The 23,851-nt window shown below is 39.7% G+C and overlaps 2 protein-coding genes across 2 annotated transcripts; both read right to left on the reverse strand.

Annotated features, from left to right (window-relative positions):
* Positions 1 to 563: 563 nt before the first annotated feature.
* LOC139465339 (lectin BRA-3-like) lies at positions 564 to 7,918 on the reverse strand. Its single transcript, XM_071247043.1, has 3 exons — positions 7,687 to 7,918; positions 2,411 to 2,584; positions 564 to 913 (listed from the first exon to the last, which is right to left on the reverse strand). Exons 1-3 carry the CDS (start codon positions 7,916 to 7,918, stop codon positions 678 to 680), a joined length of 642 nt encoding a protein of 213 aa, XP_071103144.1. The 3' UTR covers positions 564 to 677.
* Positions 7,919 to 12,508: 4,590 nt separating this feature from the next.
* Positions 12,509 to 22,097, reverse strand: LOC139465521 (lactose-binding lectin l-2-like). The gene is made up of 3 exons (XM_071247240.1): positions 21,866 to 22,097; positions 14,545 to 14,715; positions 12,509 to 12,729 (listed from the first exon to the last, which is right to left on the reverse strand). The coding sequence occupies exons 1-3, from the start codon at positions 22,095 to 22,097 to the stop codon at positions 12,509 to 12,511; spliced, it is 624 nt and encodes a 207-aa protein (XP_071103341.1).
* Between the last annotated feature and the right edge of the window lie 1,754 nt (positions 22,098 to 23,851).

Below are 23,851 nucleotides of genomic sequence, written 5' to 3' on the forward strand. Positions count from 1 at the left end.
CTAGATGTCAGGCGCTCCCCATATGTGTTAGTTGTTGTATATAAGTTACAGTAACATGAGTTACGGTGTGAACATTTTGGTAAAATAAAGGTTCGACAAACAGTTCTATCCCATTATCATGAAACGTACATCACTTTCGTACTTTGAAGGCTGTTGGGTTCTATACATTGCTACGGAAACATCGGGTTAGGTACGCTGTGGTGTGTTCTGTGAGAAATATATTTATCAATATTTATGCTTTCAACCAACATACAAACCGTATTTAGATGTGTACAGAATTAACCCTCGTAAAACTGAATATTCTCCCTGGCCCCTTACTTGCTCTAGTGTGTTATAGAATTAAGCATATCTGTTATGAGCATTAGATCTAGAGATTAATGTTTCCATCAAAACATAACTGGAATACTAGTAGTTGTTTATCATTGTTAACTTTATTATGTTTGGGAACTTTCAGGTAACCTCTGAGCAGTGTTAACAAACTGAGTGATTGTGATCCCTGGGGTCGTCCGGCCAGTGCAGATGGAAAGTTCGAGACTTGTGATCATGCCTCCTGTACTATATGTGTACTCCTGTACACTGCTTCTTTGTTTGTAGATACAGAATTGTAACGTTCCATCTTCAGTCATGGTAAGTAGTTCATACATTATAATCAATGAATACATGAACATCTATTCATCTTAACACCAAAGATCATAGTCATTCACCTCAATGTCAATCTCACAGAGAGCATTTAACTTCTTGTGTACGCCATAGGCACCCCATTTGCCAGAAACAAACATCCTGCCATAAACCTGTTCAGTTGCATTCTGCATTGCGGGATACCAGTTGGTGTGGGATCCAAGAGTCTGTCCGTTTGTCCAGCGCCAAGCAACATCGATGTTAGCACGTTCGAGGCCGATCCATACAGTCCTGTCTGTAGGTAGGAAAACAGTCGTTCTGTTTATTTGTGATATCATACCCGTACTTGATTGTACATAGGAAGGAACATGCTTATGAAATCCAGGTGATGAGAACAAGTAACAATTGGATAATCAAAACGACTTTCTACCCATAGCTTGTCCATATGTGTAACACCTAAACATGTTCTTATACGATGTGACTTATGACTATACTTGCTGCAAAATGTAATTGTGCTTCATATAAAGTGGTGTAAATGTTATTTTATTGAAAATAACAAGATAACATGGCAGTACAGCAATGTTATGTTACAAAGCGTGCAACACGTGGGTGGACATTATCATGCTGCAGCAAGACGGTCAAGCCCTGCATTTTCACAAAGGGAAGAACATGATCACGAACGATGTCGTTCCTGTAGGGTGCGCGATTCAAATTGCCACCAACACTGGTGAGTTGTGTTCTCACATGAGTTGTGATTACACCTAATACCACTACACTTTCAACCAGAACTGACGACGTTGAGTAAAGCAAGCGTTGCTATAACGTTCACCATGCACGACCATCTTCGCTCCTGAAACTTCTGATGATATCTGCACCAAGCTCGGGCTGCTGACGTGGAAGCAAAATTGGGTGTATCTTTGGACGTCGGGGCTGCATGTGCTCCCTCAACCGGTTGCGTACAGTTCAGACACTGATTGGTCTCAAGCCAGGAATTGTCCGAGCTGTTAATGTGTCAGTTTGGTATCAATTCCGTAGTTGCAACAACCGCATATGGTTGCCTTTTTCACGTGACTTTTCACGTGGACGACAAGCCCATGGCAAGTAGTCATGCCCTGCTGTAGATGACGTCACCAAAGAGACGATATTGTGTTTCAATAAACATTACATTGTCAGGCAACTTCTTGTTGTGCCATTCCTGTTTGCAGCATACCAACGTCGCATAGACGTTGATTTTCAGCATGGCATGGCATTGTGTAAGCGTCATTTACAGTTAAACAAAAGTGTATTATGATCATCTGACATCTAAACAATCATCATTGTGTGTGTATAATGCTCCAAACATACACACAAACATCCAAATTGTGCGTCCTGCATGAACATGCACCTGCATATTGTGAATTTCGACCTTAAACGTCGAGGAGATGTCTTCATGAATATGAATTGAAATTTGCATTACTTAATTTCGGAATACATGTATTTTTCAGGGTACTTTATATGAAGCACAGTTACTCTTTCCTTAAGTATATATTTTAGCCATTCCCTCTTTAAATACGGACACTAAGTAGTGCTACACTTGTGATAACTCCTCTGTTTGCCAAAATTGTAATTTTTGACATTGTTTCTGTGAAGGGGCAGGGATAGAGGGGTGGATGGATAGTAGTGGATAGCATGAGGAAGAGAGAGAGATGGAAGAAAGGGATGGAGATGGGGTGAGTGACAGAGAAAGCGATGCCGAAGATTGAACCACGTATGTATATCACATATATCAGGTGGTATTAAGAGTTCCACTTACCATTTGCAACAATGGAAGCTTGTTTGTTGTCCTCCTTAGATCTTATAAAGGCGAGATGTCCTGAGTTCTCCATACACAGTATCTTGGCGTCTGGAAAACTCATGCTTGAAGATGTATGCTCCCTGAGACACTGATTTGTGAAACGAGTGTAGATGTATGTGGCAGGACAAGCACCTGGAAGAAGACAGTTGGCACTGGCTGACTGTATATCGGTGAAACCCCATATGCTTTGGGAACACTTATCATTAGTTTAGCTAAGCGATAATTCATTTAAAGAAAGCACATGAGAAATAATATTTTAGACACATTAGGCACACCATGAAATACGAGAATACTGTGATGAATAGTATGTTACATTTATTGAATGGTTGGAGGAGGGCAAAACAGAATACTTACGTTGAGGAGCGGAGACGAGTTAAAAAGCCAATTCAATAAGGATTTATATCGTGGGTCTGCCATTAACGTGTACGCAAGATGCCCTCAACGATAAAAACCCTTTCCTGGGATATAAGTTTTAACTTTGCGAGATAAAGAAGAATTTGGTACATACTAAGACTTGATTTTATTTTTTACTGAGTAAAACAATCTTATACCTCGTTCACATGCACAATATTTACTCATGTAAGACTATACTTATGTGTAATAATGTGTCTTCACTCTGCGTTCACTTGAATATTAACTAATGTGTGTAAATAGTTTATATAATAGTGTAAGGCACACATATTCAGCAGTCTGTTTACGACTTTCAACATGAAAATGTTGTTTTCCAATAAAAGTCGTGTTGATTGACCTTACATATATCTCTTCATGAAGCAACATGTGTTTGATTTAATCTGTTCACAAATCCTTTACTCCTTGAAACCCAAACAATGTCCGCCCAACTCTGGATGTCTACATAAAGGTTGATTCGGCTTTATACTGAATAGCGCCAGACTTCAGTAACTTCAGAATACAGAACTGTCCACAATTTGTTTAGTGTTTAGTGTCAACAGATATAATAATAAGACCATCTTCTGACGTTGGCATAAACGTTCACATTACAATATATACATACATACAGTGCAAATTTACATTTACATTTCCACCTGCTCCAGACATGAATGGCATTCAATGGCAGTATAAAATGTGAGAGCAGTTGAAATGACAATAACAAGAATAATAATCACCTCGCAGCCTCCGAGATAGCTTTGGCAGGACCCCAGTACGAAAAGGGATCTTCACACGAAAGCTGGTCTTGACTGGATTTCGAACAGCTTGTTTAGGAAAAAGTCGAATGGATCCTTAAGAGTATGTATTGACCCGAGTCAAACAATAAACAAGTCAGTCGAAGTTTACCCAATACCAACTGTTGAATAGCTTCTCCAAAAGTTGAATAAAGCACGGTTTTTTTCAAATGTGGATGTTCACAAAGGATTCACCAACATTGTGCTGGACGAACAGTCATCGTTCTCAACAACCATGCACACACCATTAGGCATATACAGGCGGTTGCGGATGCCTATTGGCATGTCCAACGGGCCTGAATAGTACCAGAGGCGACAACATGAAATTTTGGAGGGGTTGGAGGGTGTCATAAACAAGCCAGATGACATTCTTATATACGGATCAGGAGACAAAGAAAAAGAAGCACCGCCGTCATACAGCTGAAATATTGCTGAATGCGGCGTTAACCACTAAAAAACAAGATAAAAAGGCTGAAGCCAACACTGTCAAGAATCTTTCGCGGTTCATGCTCAGGTGCCGTGAAGTCAATTTGAAGCTTAACCCAAAACAGTTTACATTCAAAGTGAAGCAGGTTGTGTGGATGGGACATTCGATAAACAGCAAGGGTATTACCCAACATCCTGATAGGGCGAAGGCCATTGCGAGTATGACGACGTGGACAGAATGAAAGGGGTACAACGTTTCTAAGGAATGTGCAACTATCTACCATGATGACCAGTCAGTTGCATTGACAAGCTCAACACTATCCTAGTCAAGGGTCAACTGGGCTCCCATCAAAAAGGAGTGTCTCGCAATCAAAGCTGCAAGTTCTACCAGTATATTTATGGAAAGAATTATCTCAGAATTCACAGTGACCATCAGCCGCTAGAAAATATGTTAAGCAACCAAAAACAAAGTGTCCCGGCTTTTGCAGTGAATGATGCTTCATCCGCAACCATATAACTTCACTGTTGTCTTATAAGAAAGGAAAATACACATACTTGGCGGATACATTGTCGAGGGCAGTGTTGGGAAATCCACAAGATGTTTGAACCAGAGCACATATTCGGGGTTGAAATTCTGCCTGAAGTTAGATCAGAGCTACAAACAACTTTATTGGAATCTCCAGAAATGCTACCGGAAACCCGTGAGAAAATTTGCATTGCATCAAGGACGGATCCACTGATGGACTCGTTATGCGATATGTTGTCCAACGAGTGCCCTTGTGACAAGTCACATGTACCGACACGTTTTCATCACTACTTTGGTTTTCGGGATGAGCTGTCGCTGTACAACGGTTAGTATAGAAGGGACACAAAGTTGTCATCCCTTGAGGCATACAAAAGGAGATGTATTGGCCCAGGATTCAAAGAGCCATTGAGGACTTGTGTAGAAGCAGTTCAGTGTGTGCCTCTTTCAACTCGACACTGCCAAAAGAGCAAATGTTGTCACAAGAAATACCTGATGTGGTGTGGCAGATAGTATCACAAGATCTGTTCAAACATGATGGGACCCGTGAACATCCGGGGTAGAATACGTTTCAGCAACCCTTGTTTGCCGTGAAAGGCGACTATGCTTGTCGTAGGAGGCGACTAACGTGATCGGGAGGTCAGGCTCGCTGACTTGGTTGATGCATGTCATCGATCCCAATTGCGTGGATCGATGCTCATGATATTAATTACTGGATTATCTGGTCCAGACTCGATTATTTACAGGCCGCCGTCATATAGCTGGAATACTGCTGAGTGCGGCGTTAAACAACAAACCAACCAACCAGCCGAATCAAACATGATGGACGTCGGTATGCTGTGACTGTGGGCCATTAGAGTGACTGGTTTGAAGATGATCTCACAGATCAGGACACCTCAGCAAAACACATTATATCAATAACAAAAGCCCATATCGCCCGATACAGCATTCCTTGGTGTGTGAATTCGAACTAGTCACCTCACCCTGTATAAGCCACCGGAAAAGCTGAAGCCTGGCCTAAGAAATATTAATACAGTGTAGCCTGTTTGAGGGCTTACTGAAACACTCATGACACAATACGTCCCTCCAGTGCCGGAAGAACTGGCCAGCAGACGTCTGAAGGCAAAGATGCAGATCACAAAACCACCACTTAAGAACAACACCTTTGAAGCAAGGGGACTGTGTGTACACGAAGCTAAATGAAATGCAAGGAGCTATAGGCAGATATTGAACAAGTGTACACCTAGGTCGTATGTGGTGGATTCAGGAGGCAAACACATACGATGCGTATCAAATACTCACTAGACCGGTGGCCCACCTACGTATGGTTCACCAGCGTATGATGAACATCATCAGAGTGACACGATGGTCAGGCGTAGTTGGCATCGTGTGAGCAGCCAGCCGTTTCAGATACGTTGCCACTGCCTGTGGAGATGACAAGGACACATGTTGTCTCTCCACATGCCGAGCCTATTGTGGTGTAGCACCAGCTGACCACCACGTCAGGCTGTGTTGTCAAGAAACCAGAAAGACTGGACTGCTGATTGAGACGGTGAGTGATCTCATAAATGAGATTACCTCAATTTGGAAATTTGGTTTAATTAACCATTTAGCTAAAACACGTTTTTTTCTTTAATCTAGGCCAAAGCATCACCATCAAAAATTTTGCTTCAACCAGGTAAATTATCAAAATTTTATTGACATCGGCCTTTGTTTGTAATATTTGGCGAATTCGACAAGTTCAGACTTTTTTAGTTCAGCGACTTGTTCCATAAAAGGTTGGCTAACACACTCCTCTACACTAAACAGCAAAGTGATTGTTGGCTTCACACAATATCAAACAATGATATGTTTATTCAAAAATTTAGTGTGAAAGCAACAGCCTACTGGGTTTACAAATCAATTTAAATTACTGAACAGCAATTACATGGACAGTATACACTAGGTAGGTAGTACAATTTTTAATGGCAGCATTTATATGTGAGTTTAGGGAAAAGGACAATGAGAAAAATAGAAACAGTACCGAAGCTTCCGAGATAGGCCTAGGCTGGACACCAGGGTGAAGATTTATCTTCAGACAACAACTGGTCTTGATGTAATGTGAGATGAAATGTGAGATGACTTGCACGCGCATGCTCCTCTTATATAGTCTTGACCAGTCTAGTGTCACTTGAACATCACAGAATATTCCACATGTTTCTCTGACGCTTGACATCCATCCATGCTTTTCCGGAAGTTTTATTATAATTCGAGCATCGAAATATAATAACTTCCTCACCACTGCTTGCATTTAATAGTCCTCCATTCCTGACAACTAACCATTGTCTAAATACAATGCAAGAAATTTCTGCTGAATCGCAACAGAAACAATGTAATACAGATACAATTATTGCTTAACAATAGATTATACTGCCACGTGACAATATGCATATGCGTTCACTTGACACTCATGTATGTATAGTTACACAAGTATGCAGATATACACACATATGTATAGGGTTAAAATTAGAAAGCTTTGTGTGTGCTGAATTGAAAGTGCAGGTGTTGTTCATGAAATTCATGATCTGATATACAAGAATACATCGCGAGTGGCACACCTCCTTCCAAAACATAGATTTCTGAGTGTGTTTGTACCTAAGGAGATAACGTTTTAATAAACTGAACCGCAAAAGAAACGTCAACCCAAGTAACATTTCATGGGAAGTTGTCATTAAAATATCTGGGTACCACATGCAAAGATTGGCAAGAAATCAGCGACACAGAGCCCTTGTACGATTGCAAGCTAGACAAACCGCCGGGCAAGTAGCCAATGCATTTCAAGTCCACGTAAGGACCACATACAGGCTCCAGCAACGGTACTAGATCACCAATACTACAGATGACCGACCACGTAGTGGAAGACCAAGGGTCACCACCATTCAGATGCTGCGTTTCAAGAGACAAGGGAGAAATCATAGGTAGATATGAGAAGCCTTATCAAGAAAGAATTTTCAGCCCTGGCAATAATGACAATAGTGTGGCTTCAAATTCCTGAGACGTTATAAAAGAAAATTATAATAATTATGAATTAAAAGAAAAAATATCTTGGAAGGTAAATCACTTACTGTTCTTCAGAGCATAGTATTGAACACCACTCCGACCCTGGAGCTGGTGACTGGCAACATACACATACTTCTCCAGGTAGCACTCATGAGTGATGACGTCATAGAAGAATGAGGAGCAGTTTGCACAGTTCAAACATGCTTGTGCACATTCTGGTTTGTTGGTGAACCCAGGCAGGAACGGGCCCAGATTGGCTGCAATGTACCCAGTGAAGAACAAGGAGAATGTGAACATGGTGGTGTCCTGTGTTGCAACGACTCAACGTCCTTTTATACTGATAGTCTAAGTGATAAAGTACGTCACACAGCTTGATATCGACTAATTTGTTTATCCATTCTGTGACCGTCCATTTAAATGTATATACGAAATACGAAGTTGACAAAGATTTTGGAAAGCCAGAGTAAAACAGAGATGATGTTTCAGTTGATCACGATTTCTGTGCATGTATTATTGTTATATATTATCCAAGCAACATAACAACGTTCATGTTTTCACTTTTTACAGCTGCATTAATGGCTTACATGATCAATAAACCAATGCTTAATTATACTGAATTCTCAAACTAGATACAATAAAAACACATTAAATTGCCTTTTAACGACTACTTTGAACCTCAAATTGGAACACAAATAGAAACCAAAATGAATACTTCGATTACTTAAATTTGAGGACTTAAAGCATTATATTATTCTGTCACTTATGTCAACCACAGACACATATGGTTAGTTGGTGCAGATGATGCTATATCTGTTGTGATGGCAGGGGTGATGTGTGTCTATCTATTATTACAGTCAGTTTATTACAATGTCAGGATATAAAAGGAAACTATTTTCATCACAAAAGAGCCAGGATGCACTTCAACAGCACATCATCAGTCGACTGCACAAATGAGTCACACACAAGGTGATACCTTCTACATTATATGTCATGTATGTTGTTTTATGTTGAAATCTTTTAGGCATTATTCACTTCAATTATCGATCATTCAGTATGTTTTTCTAACCAAATGATAATATTTGTTGAAAATTCATATATCTCTCATGGTTCATACCTGGTTCTCGGTGTTGTTGTAAAGAAAAACCATGCTGTGCAATCCGTCCTAAACTGCTGGTGGCAGATTTCGTATGATAAAGACCGGGCCAACGTTGTGAACAACTGATAATCCAAGCCATGGATTTGGACATAGTTTGATATACCTACATGTACAGTTACATATCCTTCGATATCCTTCTTCCTGTCCACAAACAATTCATTAATTCAATAGTGTGTTTTTAAGTAATGTGGATGCCTTATTCATATATGGTTCTTAGGTAAAAGAGGTTATAAAATATCGAGACATAATAATATGTACAAGTAATTCTAGTAGACCATTTGCAAATATATGACAATTTCAACTGATGTTACTGTTTTTGTTGAAAGGTAAATTCTAAAATAAGATATAATCATCAGCATCCCTCATCAAATTGTATGGATGTCTAACAGAATGGGGGACACGGGTGGCCCAGTCGTCTAAGGCGCCACAATTCGCTGTGCAGTGTTTTTTTGCATCCCTTGGGAACGCCAGATACCTAAGATCATGTGTAGGAATCCCAGTTCGCCTCGATTATGTTTCAAGGTTTGACAGCACCATATTTGTGCTCTTGGGTTTCACGAAAGTGGTGAACGTCTGTATCTTGTATCACTCACTCTGATGGATAATATAAAATGTCAAAACTTCGCAACAGAACATGAACTGAAACAGATTGCTAATCAGATGAGGGGCGCGTGCAAATACATGAGGGAAAATTTGGGACATATGTGGTGTGGACATGAAACGATATGCACTAAGTAAATGGTAATATCGGAATCACAATCTTGCACACCATTTTAAACAATTGTGTTTCAAATAGACAGTTATTGTAGAAATTTACCACGTTGGTGAATCACGGATATGGTCAAACTAAGGATGATCATCAGGAAATATGAACACCTTTCCATAATCATAAGAACTCTCTGCTCATCGTCTTATTGCCCATGTCTATGAATCCCTATAATTTGGTGTTAATACCAGGTGTTCGCGAAGAGGTGTCGACCATAAAACGTTTTGGAAGCTTTATGAAGGCCTTGAATGTTGTAACAATGTTTAAGCCACTTTTGAGCAAGAGTCGTATGGCGCTCTTTGAAATTTCCGTAGAAAGAGTTTGTTCGATCGTACCTAAAATTGTGAAATGTAGACACCAAAGGCTAAAGTTGATGAAACATTGTTCGGCATTAAGGGACAGTCTTGTGGGAAGTTTTTTGTCACTGTAAATATGTATACATAGATCTAAATATGCCTCGCCCAAGCTCAACAATATTTCAATCTGGAAATAAACTTGATTTTGAATGGAAGCTTGAGTAATATCCTATAATTATTTCCCATCATTGATGAAACAAGACCAGGAAATATCCTTTTTTGAAATTCAATAGAGATTTGAATGCTGTAACGATGAAACCCCTATTGAGCGAGAGCAAGAAATGTAAACACCAAAGACTGGAGCCGCTAAAATATTATTCGAAATATAGGGACAGTTGACTACTGTCAAGTTGAAGTCATCCTTCTTGTCATACAGTTTTCTTGAGATTTTGTTGTCACTGGAACTTTATGCATAAATATAAATATGAAATTGGCTTCTTTCATTTCTAGTTCAGGTAGGTCAAATCTGTTGACGGGAAATGTCAATTTGACCGTTATTGAACGATATCAGGTCATCGAAATAGCTGTACGTGAAGCTGAAGTTCTTGTCAAAATTGCCCTTCGAATCATATGCATAAGGTGAGGTGAGGTGAAAGGGAGTTTAACGTCGCGTCAAAGATCATTGCACTTATATAACGACGTGCGTGCACGTGTGTGTGTGTGCTCTCCGGGCGGACGCTCTACCACTAAACTACGGAGGCGGTCCACAGGTAAGTAAGAATAAGCAAAAAAAATCACAAAATATCTACAGTCACATAACGATATATGCATACTTAGCTATGAAGATAGCCCCAAATGCATGTTCATTGTGACTACAACGGCACAACCGGCAGCCACGGCAGCATTTAGCAAGTCATTTACACCTAATTTATACCGAGAATATTTCAAGGAGATAAAACACCCAAGTAGAGGCATACCGAAGGTCGTTATTTGATTCACCACATTGGCACAAAGTGTAAAACCTATAAATGGGGTCCCCGAGATACGGCTGGAATAGTACAAAAAGCGGAATTAATCTACCTCTCTCGCTAGAATAAGCACCAGACTGATTCTACGCTTACCGTAAGCAACCGTCCCCGCTGTGAACTAGATGTCAGGCATTCCCGATATGTTTTGGAGGTCTAACTGCATTTAACATGAGTTAGGCTAGAACATTTTGGTATTTCAGGTACTACAAAGAGTTCCACCCCATTATCATGATACACACATCACTTCAGTTCTCTGCAGGTTGTTGGATTCTATACATTGGTAACCGCCTCCGTGGTCTAGAGGTAGAGCGGAAGGTCCGGAGTCTGATCCCCGGCCCCGTCATACCAAAAGACGTTAAAAGATGCTACTTGTTGTTACCCTGTCTGGCGCTCGGCATTAAGGGGCTAAAACAAGGACTGGTCGGCTGGGAGTCAGTATACTGTGTCTGAGTGGGATATTCATGTTAAACTGCGGCCTGGTATCTCAGTGGGCTAGCACTATAAATCGGCATCAGTCCGGACTAGTACAAGCAGCCACACACACACACACGTACATGCACGTCGCTATATACGTGCAATAATCTTGGAAGCGACGTTAAACCCCATTTCACCTCACCTCACCTCACCTCACCACACCTCACCTATACATTGGTACAGCAACATCGGAGTAGGTACGCTGTAGTGTATTTTGAAGAAATATGGTCTTCATTTGTTATGCTTTTAACCAACATAAAAACGTATTTAGATGTTTACAGAATTAACTGTCGTAAGTCTGAATGTTCCGCTGGCCTCATACCAACTCTTGTGTGTCATGTAATGACAAAATGTATCTGTTGTGTATATTTGGCTTTCATATGAAGTCGACCCGTGAAGATTCCGGGGTAGAATAGGTCTTCAGCAACCTTTTCTTGCCGTAAAAGGTGACTATGCTTGTCGTAAAAGGCGACTAACGGGGTCGGGAGGTCAGGCTCACTGACTTGGTTGCTGCATGTCATCGATCCCAATTGCGTGGATCGATGCTCATGATGTTAATCACTGGATTATCTGGTCCAGACTCGATTATTTGCAGGCCGCCGTCATATAGCTGGAATATTGCTGAGTGCGGTGTTAAACAACAAACCAACCAACCAACCAATCATATGAAATCATAACTGGAACAGGTGTTGTTTTTCGTAACATTGTCGACTTTATTTACCACAAATACAGATACAATATTTGGAATGTCTTAGGTAGCGTCTGAACAGTGTTAAAGTCTTCTGTATCATATGTATCACTGTCGTGTCTGTAGAAACAGAATTGTAACGCTCCATCTTCAGTGAGGGTAAGTAGTTCAATACATATATTTATAAAATACATGAACATCTATATATCCTAACACCAAAGAGTGAGTGAGTTGGGTTTAACGCCGCTTTTAACAGTATTCCAGTTATATCACGGCGTGCCAGCTAAATGTTGGAGGAAAGCCCGAATGATGCAGGTCTCAGACGTTTACCATTTCGATGAAACCCACGAGCACGGTTATGGTGCTGACAAACACAATTGCGGCGAACCGGGATTCGAACCCACAATCACGCAGTTCTGCACAACGAATCGCGGCGACTTAGACGACTGGGCCACCCGTGCCCCCTAACACCAAAGACCTTAGTCCTTCTTCTCAATGTCAAGCTCACAGAGAGAACGTAGTTTCAACCCGATGGCCGACGAACCCCACCTGCGACTGGGAAACAACCTTACATAATTCCGACCACTTGAATTTCTGAGGTTCGGATTCCAGTTGCTGTAGGGCCCAAGGGGCTGTCCGTTTGTCCAGTGCCAGCCACCACTGCTGTCGTCACGTTTGAGGCCGATCCATACAGGATTGTCTGTAAATATGAAAATAGTTGTGCTATTAATGTGTGATGTCACAACTGTATTTTATTCTACACAGAAAGAATACAAAACGACCTCCCGTGTCACACCAATCTTATTAAAGAAATAAATAGTTCTGGTTCCTGACAAGCGAAAACGAATCCGATACCAGAACTAGTTACAATTTTTTCAGAAAATTGGTATTACAAGGAAGCGAGTGGTGCACTTTATTTATTACTTGCCGTTTACAACTTTTGAAAACCTCATTTGATCAAACTATGGCAATTGCCGTCATAAGCTAGTCAAGCGCGTTAATATTTAACTTTCGTATGCAAATAGGCAGATATCTGCACGATCCTTTATTCATTATCAAATTGAGGTTAACATTATACTGAAACTTCAAACACATTAACAATTGGCCCGTATTATTGTAATACCATGAGAAGGCATTATATACCTTAAAAATTCAGCGCTGCAGATTTGTAAACACGTCACAAAACATTATGATGTAATTTGTGACATTTCCTGCCACCTACGTCGGCGAAACAATGTCTTCTGACGTCAGTCAAGCAACAGTTTATCGAGTGTGCATATGAGCTCCACTTAGTGATTCGTCATCTCTACACGTAATGTCATTAAATACGCCCAGTTGAGAGTTTTCAATATTTGTCTGTGAAAACAAGTTCCGGCAGTACATTAGCCCGCGCTTTGGTATAAAACAATGTGTCATACAGCTGTATGTTTAATCAACGGGTGATCACTTCACGGATGAGTAATTCATGAAAGAAATATGCAAGTGAACTCCATAAAATGACAACTGGTAACCATTGGATTGGGTTAGTTAGGGGTAGAGTGAGTTGGATTTTAACAATATTCCATCAATATCACGTCGGGGGACGCCAGAAATGGGTTTCTAACATTATACCCATTACACCCTTATAATCGAACACGTGCCTTCAGCATGACTATCGAACGCTTTAACCACTAGGCTACCCCTCCGCTCCAAAACGTGGTAGAGGTAAGAAGAGATAAACAAGGCTTACTTTGGACTTAACTTGCGAAAACCCCTCTGGGATTACGAAATTGTAAAGTTTGACATTGTTGCTGAGATGGAAAGAGAGAAGGGTCAGGATGTGAGGGAGTGATGGACGGAGGGTAGACGGACTGGTTGGGAGAGCAATGGAAAATAGAGACGGGGAGAAAGATGAAAAAGGAGGGGCAGAGGGACTGAGTGAGAGAGATGGCAACAGATGGAAAGAGAGTGAGGCAGACATGACACAAAGGGAGTGCGGGATAGATGGAAGAAAGTAATGGACAGAGAGGGAGGGTGATGGCGGAGTGTGATCGAGAAAGAGTGAGGAGAGATTAAAATAACAGATAGAGAGAGTGAGATAGAAAAAAGTGGGTGAGTGAGTGAGAAGAAAGATGGTGAGAGTTTGAAGATGGATGGATGGATAGAGTGAGAGAGATGGGAACAATAGAAATAGTGAGTGGGAGAAAGAGTGATTAATCGAGAGAGTGTTCCGGGAGATAGAAGAAAGAGGTGGTGAGAGAGAGAGAGAGAGAGAGAGAGAGAGAGAGAGAGAGAGCAATGAGATGAGAGTGAGAGAAGCAAAAGATTGATGGAAGAAAGAGGTGGATAGTGAGTGAGGGATGAAAGGGATGGAAGAAAGAGATAGAGGGAAAGTGGTTGGGATTGAGAGACGGAAGAAAAAGATGGACATGGAGAGAGATAGGGGGTGAGTGAGAGATATGGAAGAAAGAGATGAGTGGACGAGAGATGCACGTTTTGACATTGTATCAGGTAGTATATCACGATTTGCACTTACTGTTTGCAACAATGGATGCTTGTTTGTTCTTCTTCTCAGACATGATGAAGGCGAGATGCCCCGAGTCATCCACACACAGAGTTCTGGCATCTGGGAAAGGGAGTGTCGAGTTACACAGTCTGAGACACTGGTTTGTGAAACGACAGTAGATGTAGGCGTCGGGACAAGCACCTGGAATAAGACAAATGGCACTGTCTGACTGTATATTGGTGAAAGAAAACATATGATTTTGACAATTCTTTCAATGTTTCATTGTCTTATATAAGCGATTCTTTATTTATTAAAGAAATCACTTGACAAATCGTGTTTTAGACACATTAGACACACACTGTAATACGAAAATATGCTTCTGAATGGCATGTTACACTTATTTATAGGCTGGACGAGGGCAATATGATATATGTTGAAGGGCGGGGATTTAGTTTCATATATATTCAGTACAATGTGTCAAAATTGAAAGCAAATGCCATCTGAAGAAAACACTATGTGAAATGTTGGACTTACTCATTGATAACATCTATGTAAAATGTGGGGGTAAGATATCTAGGCATCCCCATGGACACCAAAGTCAAAACAAAGTATTTTGGCTTGGTTTATCTCAAGTTAAGTTTCAGGTATATGGATGATCTGATATCGTTCAAAAACCATCAAATAGCCAATGTCGACTCATATTCCACTGCATACTTATACTTATTCAACCTTATACTTATTACTAAGTATCGTTATTATCATTTTTATAAATAACTTACAGGATAAGAGACACGGGCATGTGGAAGGTAATGCTTTCTACATTATCAGCTGGGTATGTGATTCTATGTTACATCTTAGAGATGTTATAAATTCATTTCAAATATCGATCTTCAGCATATGTTTGTCTCTCCTATCAATGTTCTTGGTTGAACATTCATCAATCTTTCACGGTTTATTCCTAGCTTATTCCTGGTTCTGAAAACTCAGTTGAGAGATTGTTGCCTTTTGTAGGACAATAATGTTTTGCAATCCACCATAAGCACCGGGTGGCAGATTATTTGTGGTGGAGACTTGGTCAACTTTGTGACAGTTCATGACAACTTAACAAGCCATGGATTTTGACATTTACCTAATCTTCACGTCAGTCTATTTTCCCGTATATGTCCTTGTTCCTGTCAACCAACAATCATCCATTCATTCACTTCAGCGTACTTGTATGTAAGATTGATGTGATATTTATATACTTGTTTGGTAGGTAAAGAATTGCGTACGAGATTATCAAATTTCGAAATTAAACACTGTGTCAACAAAGTACATTTAACTTTAATTGACCATTTACAAATATATGACAATAATTATCACAACTGATGGATGGGAAATGCAGAACCGGATAAAACTGTTCAATGAGGAGTATATTTCTTTTTTATTTAGTTCTAATAATTTTAAAAATATAGGATATGTTAATTCCTCAACAGAGAATGAACTGAAACAGTTTACCAAGTCCTAACGGACCATTGCTCTTTGAGTACGAAATCAACGTCTTTAAATATATCCCTTATGATGTACGCAAAATGGCAGCATTGTATGGTTACTGCATGCTGCATCAGCTGTAAAGTGAGCGATTGAAATGAACGACAAAACGTTTGAACGATTCCGACTATATCCTGAGTATGTGTTTTGATGGACATTTCCAAACTTGATGCATCACTGACAAAAATGATGTCCGATGCAATTCCGTATTTTGACTTGTACCATATGTTCTCGTGTTTTGGAGGGGAAAGATTGACTTTTGTTTGTGTTTTTGACGGGTGCCAAGGGTGGAGCAGGATACGATCAATATATAATTTTTTAATTTAAAGTTTACACAATATACGGCTTTTCAATTGGACGAGAGGTCAGTCACATGACCGCGAAACTGACGTTCATAATTGTATAAACGATATAATTTGGCGTTCATAAGTTTTTCACGAGACCGTGTTCTTGAAATGACATAAACACTGACGGACTACTTCCCCATTCCTGGGGAAACCCCTCGGAATTCATTAGCACGAATACATACAGAAGCGTTCTTTCTAATCATTTAGCCCCATTGATCTTAAACTCAGCGTTTCAGTATACATTGAGCAACGTCAGAGTGTTTGACTGCATGATCGTTTACGAATATCCTCGCTAAGACCGAACCTATAGTGAAGAAAACGAAGAAATGCACATCCAAACTATCGAAGTATCGACTCGATCCGTATCTAGGCCGACAGTGACAGTCTACAGCAATCCATGAATTTACCTCAGTGTCAAATTAACACATGTTTTATCCCCTTTCAATGATCGACCAGTTGATCAATGATGACTAAAACATGTAACCGCGACAGGTTCTTTAACAACTTCCGAAATCTCTTCCGACATGTTTATCATGTCGGCCATTTTGACGTCTTGTACTTGATGTAAATGTATTACGACGCGCTGTCATTGTGATAACATTGTTCTTAACATACATTTCTCATCTAATGAGGATATTATTTGAATACATTTGTTGTAAAGAAACTACTAAAGTTGTTCCTGTAGAGCATGTTGAGCATACATACGTTCGTGTCACCTCTCGTTTTGAGGAACTATTTTATTCCGAACTGGACAACTGAAATGTACATGGGCCTATGACCCCCCATACATGAGTAAAACATTCAACTCAACAATAACCACTTTGTTTGATTTGCAATAAACATTATATTAATAAAAACGACAAAACCATCTCCAAAATGATTCGATATATATCAACACCCCTACTCAACAATATCATTAAAATCAGATCTTAGTTTTCGCTACCTCTAAACAAAGATCTGAGGACATCCCATTGCCTGTCATGTCAGAACGTCCTTTCATCTGACCAATCAGAGCATCGTTTAGCAGATCATAAAAGTGACAGTTGGAATGTGATTTTTTTATTGGCAATATAGACCATCTATTAGCCATTCCAGAATGTTCTTTTGTTCAGTCTTTAATCTTTTAATTGAGTATATGTCGAAATATGATTCGAAGCGTAGTCGCCAGTTTGAAACTCGTGCCGTAAAGCTCGATTAAGCTGCTTCTGAATGGATATTGCTGACTTCCTGTTAGTTATTCCATTGGTCGGTCAAAGTTCGCGAAAGTTCGGTCTGACGTGACCCGTAATGGGATGTCCTCAGATCTTTGTTTAGCGGTAGCGTGAACTAAGATCTGATTTTAATGAGATTGTCCTACTCAACATCTCAGACAGCCTTCGTGCTTGCTGTGGACGCATGGTCGTCCCACATACCATTGCGTGACATGAACATATATATTTGTCTTTCACCATCAAGCTTCCCCGAATCCAGTTGGTGGACATCCTAAGAGGCTCCCCATTTAACCAGTGCCAACCAGAAGCGTTGACACTGCGTAGGAGGCAGACCCATACAGGAGTGTCTGTTGACATCAAAACAGATATTAATTTGCTTATAAAAACGGAGATCATGTTGATGCGTCTCAGCTATGTACCACTGTACAACAACGATGTCTGATGCAGACTTGGAGAATCATACGCCTGGTGACTATGACTTTGCGTTTAGAAATGCCATATAAATTTGCTTAGTCGACATAATTGCTTGAATGCCCTCTGTCTTGTCAGCCAGAATTCTGGGTAATGAATTATTCTTAGCGTAGAATTATTAAACTCGTCTTAACTGTAGTTAGTTTATTGTGTAATCCATCATAATTGTGCGAGTGGTTTATAGGTATAACCCTTTGCTTCACCATCACTCGTAACAATATATGAAAGGAACTGGGATCTGTACCGTTATATCAATGAAGTTTCACATCATTTAGCAGTTGGACACCCCCATCACTGAGTTGGATGAGTTTGGTTCAGCTCCACTTTAAACAGTAATTCAGTCTTATCCCATGAAATCAGGGAGGACATCATAAAGTAATGCAAGTCTTATATTATTTTCACTAATATTTTACCTTTTATGCCTAATGAAATCTGTTTGGGCGGATAATCGAGATTGGTTATTCTCTGACGCTGACGTTTTATTATTATATTTATTACTTTAGCGAAACTCACGAGCACAGTATTGTGCTGACAAATATAGACATATTATCAGGGCGAATCTTGGATGAGAACCCCCGATCATAGGTTTCTGGTACGCCAAAGGGACGCATTCTCTAGAACGAATAGCGGCGCCTTAGGCGACTGTCTCTGTTGATCCTAAATAAGAAGTTTGCAATGTGTGATGTTCAAAAGTTGCATTGTTGAGCCATTACGATCATTGCCCAACACCGTTACCAATTATATCATAAAATCTAATTCCATAATAACTTAACCATTGTGATTTAAAACATTATTTGTGAAATAAATTAGTTCAGCGTTTTTATCACAATTTCTTTGACCTATAACCCCTACAATGTTGGTTGTCATACTGATTTCCAAGAAATGACTTGGTTAAGTCTAAGCCTAGGAAATATGCCACCGGTTGCGATGAAGGGTAATTACATCAATTAGAAGACAAACCTACTGTGGATTGAAATTTGATGTAGTCCCATTGTGGAGTAGATACATTTTATTTCAATTTGGAACCGAGCGCTTTCTTCGTGTTCTCATGAATAAAGTTTTTTTAAAAACAATTTTGATAGTGTTTGGTGGTTATTGTTTTGGGGCCAATATTTTACTTTCATTATCGTTTGTTTCAATGAGGAAAATGCCCCGAACTGTTTCATAAACGGTATCATTTGTCTGCAAAAAATATGCCTTCGTTAAGTCTTGTAATCTCATCGAAGCAGTCAGGGTTGCGGCCTACATCTAGAACGTCAAAATCGTCGCCAAGAACATCCGATTTCAACCAAATTTCCTCCATTGGACGCTCAGCTTCTGTAAGAAACCCAGCGTCTAACAGTGGAAATATCGATACGGTATACAATTCTTATCGGTGATCGCCGGTCATTATTTTATAGATCGATATGTAGGCTCTCGATGTATTCATACGCACGTATTTTGTGTGAAAAAGCTTAATATATTTTGTTATGTGACAGTGTATTTTATTGTTAAACAAAGGTTGTAAACGTTTTTCATTATTTCTGTTGAGATTCCGTAAACGTTCATTGCATTGTGTGTGGACAATGATTAGTTGTAAGGAATGTAGTACTATGTATTGTAAGCAGTTGTGAGGAAGTTATTATTTTCAGATGCTCGAATTATCTGTAAACTTCCGGTATAGCATGGATGGATATCAAGCGTAAAAGAAGCACGTGGAATATTTTGTAATATTTAAAATAAGTATTATGACTTATAATTGGATTAGAATGTACAAATGGGATGACAATACAGCAGAACTCACTTCTACGAACATCGCCAAACTAGGTCGTGGGGTCATTAATATTCTTTTATAGAACAAATTCTCGGAAAGTTTGAGGCTTGTATCATGTCCGAGATTAATTTAAGCGTAGACATATTTTCAGGCTTATATCGCCACCAAAACTTATGATTATATTGATGTGTTTTACTGTAAAATGTAGAATGAGTGGTATTGCCTCTGTAAATTTAATTTGAAGTAGATCTAAGTTTCTTGCTTTGTAAATATTTTTGCAAAACTAGTGTGGTCAGCGATGATGACGTTATTCAAACTTCAAAGACTTTGGGTGCCTTTCGTGGAATTAACGTCACACTAAATAATTTATAAAGATATTTCCCAACAATATTACAAAATGAGAATAATATATAATGTCACATACCCATGCAAAGTAATGACAAATGTGAGCCCACTAGCCCAAATGACAAGTCAACCCAATGAAGCCCAGCGATTTACAAATCTGGGCCCATCTGTTTCGATCACTATAAGACGGGAACAATGTGATTCCAAATTTTAGAAAAAAGGTTATAAGTAAGCCAAGCTAATGAAGCTTAGCAATTTATAAATGTGGTCCCTCCTGTTGCAATCATTATGGCGGAAGAACGTCTTCTCACTAGGCGATATACAAATGTGGGCCCACTTGTTTCGATCACCATATATGACGGGAACAATGTGGGCCCACATTTGAGAAAATGATTATCAATATTTAAGTAGAATTTCGCGATTAATAAATGTGGTGCCTCCTGATGCAATCAGTTTGACGGAAGAACGTCTACCCACATTTAGGAATTGATTATCAGAACTAATTAAACAACATAACGAAGCTAGGCGATATACAAAGGTGGGCCCACTTGTTTCGATCACCATATATGACAGGAAAAATGTGGGCCCACATTTTAGAAAATGGTTATCAGCACTAAACCTATCTAAGAAAATGTACGGATGGAACCATAAATATATAATGCATTCAAACATTTAATTAAGAATACGTTTTACTTTAGGGATAAGCTGGCCATTTAATAGCTGGACCAACAACGTACAACGTGACTGACGCCACTTCTCGAAAATACGAAAACAACGGAGATAGCTCCCGTTTGAAACTAGAGTGACCTCCCTTTCCCAATATGAACCATTGATAATGCGGTTTCGCCATAAATTTAAAAAAACGTGGCTACTCGCATTAATTCATGATGCATTTTGGGCAAGGGGTAGGCAATAATTTGGCTCTCCATTTCAAGATATACAGCATTTGAGAATAATGCCAAGAGGACGGATCTCTTCATGTATGTGCGTCTTCATACACGGTTTTATAAATCTTATGAGCGATTTCTAATGACAGGAATACATAATGACAAAATACCCCCAATGTCTTTGAAACCCATTGAAGAACGATTTAGTCTGGGTATCACTAATAGTCGCATACCTGGTCAGAATGTATCATCTTAAGGACAAGCTGCAGGCCATGTTAATGTTATGAATACTAATGTTCACACCAATTTGTCTTTCTAATATCAGTTGTCAAAGAGCAAGGTTTTCAGAAGCGTTCACATTATGGAAAGGTTCCATCAGACTAAGAAAAAACTTGATTAGGATAAGTGATACGTTGATAAGGTTATTAGTTTGTCTAAGTAAGGAAGAGATTTTTGGAAGAACAACTTCTTTCTTACAATTAAGTGCAACGTTTCGGTCTAGTGGTAGAGCGTCCGCCGGGAGAGCGGAAGGTCCGGGGTTCGATCCCCGGCCGCGTCATACCAAAAGACGTTAAAAGATGGTACTTGTCGTGGAACCTGCACCGAAACATCGCTCTTAATTGCAATAAAGAAGTTGTTCATCCATGAATCATAGCCTTACTTAGTACTCCAACTTCTAAATGCCTATGAAAGAAGTTATTCTAGTTTGTCAGTCTTAATTTAATCCAATGCCATCTATCTTTTCAGATATAGAATATTCTCCTCCATATCAAAACAAGAAAATAATTTGATGAGAGATAAACCTACCGCTGGTCAGTATGTAGTAATGAACACCGGTCCGATCTTGAAGCTGATCACTGGAAACATACACATACTTTTCCAGGTAGCACCCTTGAGTGTCGATGTCATAGAAGAATGACGAGCAGTTTGGGTGGTCCACACAGGCTACAGCGCATTCTGTTCTGAGGGTGACACCAAAAAGGAACGGACCAATGTTGGCTGCTATGTACCCAGTAAGGAGCAAGGAGAATGTGAACATTTTGTCCTTAATAATGACACATCAACGCCGATGATTGAATTCTTGGAGGTATGTACATAAACTGCCAGGTAGTTCTGATTCTTCTAGCGTATATATCATATTTCAGAACATGCTTTTATTGTGCTCAGACCTACCAGGTATTTCATTTTCTTTATAGATCAGAGATGCTTTATACCAACGTCTTTGTTTGGTCTCCGGGCAACAATCAAACCAGTAGGTTTATTTCAAGTTTTAAACAACAAAAACACATATTTAAGATTATCCTGTATGCCTTGTATGTGATATCCCTTAAACGATTACACAAAGGGCGCCACAGTGGCGTCGCAGACTAATTTGAATGGAGTGGCAGCAAGGATAGAGAACTCGCTGATAAAAATAACATCGTTTAGTGCAAAGGTTAGATGAGAAAATGATAAGGGCCCCATTCAACGCGATCGTATCGCAAGGACAGTCATAAGTCTATACTAAACTATATGAGTTTAGCACTGCGACAGCATTGTGGAACGGACCATTCTTCTATAATCACAATTGTCTTCCTTCGGTATACTGTATCTGAGACAAGTATATGAGTAAATGAGGTCAATTGTATATTAAGTGCTGACAAGTTACTATTTGGTGTTGCTAACATGTGACTATTCGCCTGTTAGACTTATCTCACGTTGTGTGAGTTCAACTAACTTGTATCTGCCTACATAAAGCTTTACTGCTGTCGCTTGGTTTATTGCTCAGTGTTAATATATCCTTATACTTCAGTTTGGTTTATCATGGCATGAGCCTTAATGCAATAGGTCTGACTACATTAAACTACGTTTATTACGTTTATTATAGCGAACTGACGGATATAACGAACTGTTGTTTTGTCCCATCCATTTCCTGCATATAGGCTGTATTTGTACCTGTAACGAACTACGGTTATAACGAACTAAAATTAATAGTCCCTTTTAGTTCGTTATAACCGTAGTTTACTATATATATTTTTCGACTTCCAACGTGTGAATATCGCGTCTCCTCGCTGTACATTCACAAACAATCACTCTGATCTCATCGGAAGATAAAGATAAAGGAGCGGTTCTTATCGAGTGAGTAAATCCACAATCTGCTTTGTTATATTGTCCGTCACATTCTTTTTTGTGATATGGAGCGTCAAATTGAAGAGATTTTTACATTGGAAACTTTGAAACTGATAGTGCAAGTTTTGTTGAAACTGCCATGGCTGACTGCAATCTCATTCAAATTGGAGAAACTACACCAGTGAGAAATAAAAGATCGCTTTCACCCTCGATTGGTCCACGAGAGGTAAAGACATTAAGACAGTCACACACATCTCTCGCGGAGCAGACGGACAGACAACTTTATACTGCGGGTTCTTCAGACCATTGAAAGTTCATTTGACAACAGACTGGGGGACATGGAAGCAAAGTTGACGGAAAATGTGAAAGCTGAAATACGCACAAATACCTCCCTCGAAGACGTGAATTAATGCATGAAAACCGAAGTAAGCGAACTTTCTGACCGCGTAAGAAGCTGGAAATTGGGCGCCAGCGCTCAGACACACGTAATGACGAGACCTCACATTCACGCAACTTGAACATTGTTAATGACATCATTAGAGACGGTGACGTTTGTGTTGAAGATGCTGTGAGAAACGAACCTACGAATCCTTGTTTCCCGGTTGTTATACCTGCCTCTTGTAAGCAAGTAGACGATAAACAGTGTATTCTGTGATCCAAACAACAAAATTAGGGGAACAACAA

This window comes from Haliotis cracherodii, unplaced genomic scaffold (genome assembly GCF_022045235.1).
Source record: "Haliotis cracherodii isolate W230 unplaced genomic scaffold, xgHalCrac1.p SCAF_18, whole genome shotgun sequence".
Classification (NCBI taxonomy): domain Eukaryota; kingdom Metazoa; phylum Mollusca; class Gastropoda; order Lepetellida; family Haliotidae; genus Haliotis; species Haliotis cracherodii.

Coding starts and splice junctions, on each gene's coding strand:
- LOC139465521 (XM_071247240.1), bottom strand. CDS start 22,097: ATGTTCACATTCTCCTTGCTCCTTACTGGGTACATAGCAGCCAACATT. Junction 14,716..21,865: donor TTACTACATACTGACCAGCG/GTAGGTTTATCT, acceptor GTCTTATTCCAG/GTGCTTGTCCCGACGCCTAC. Junction 12,730..14,544: donor AGCATCCATTGTTGCAAACA/GTAAGTGCAAAT, acceptor TCATATTTACAG/ACAATCCTGTATGGATCGGC.
- LOC139465339 (XM_071247043.1), bottom strand. CDS start 7,918: ATGTTCACATTCTCCTTGTTCTTCACTGGGTACATTGCAGCCAATCTG. Junction 2,585..7,686: donor ATACTATGCTCTGAAGAACA/GTAAGTGATTTA, acceptor GTCTTCTTCCAG/GTGCTTGTCCTGCCACATAC. Junction 914..2,410: donor AGCTTCCATTGTTGCAAATG/GTAAGTGGAACT, acceptor TCCTACCTACAG/ACAGGACTGTATGGATCGGC.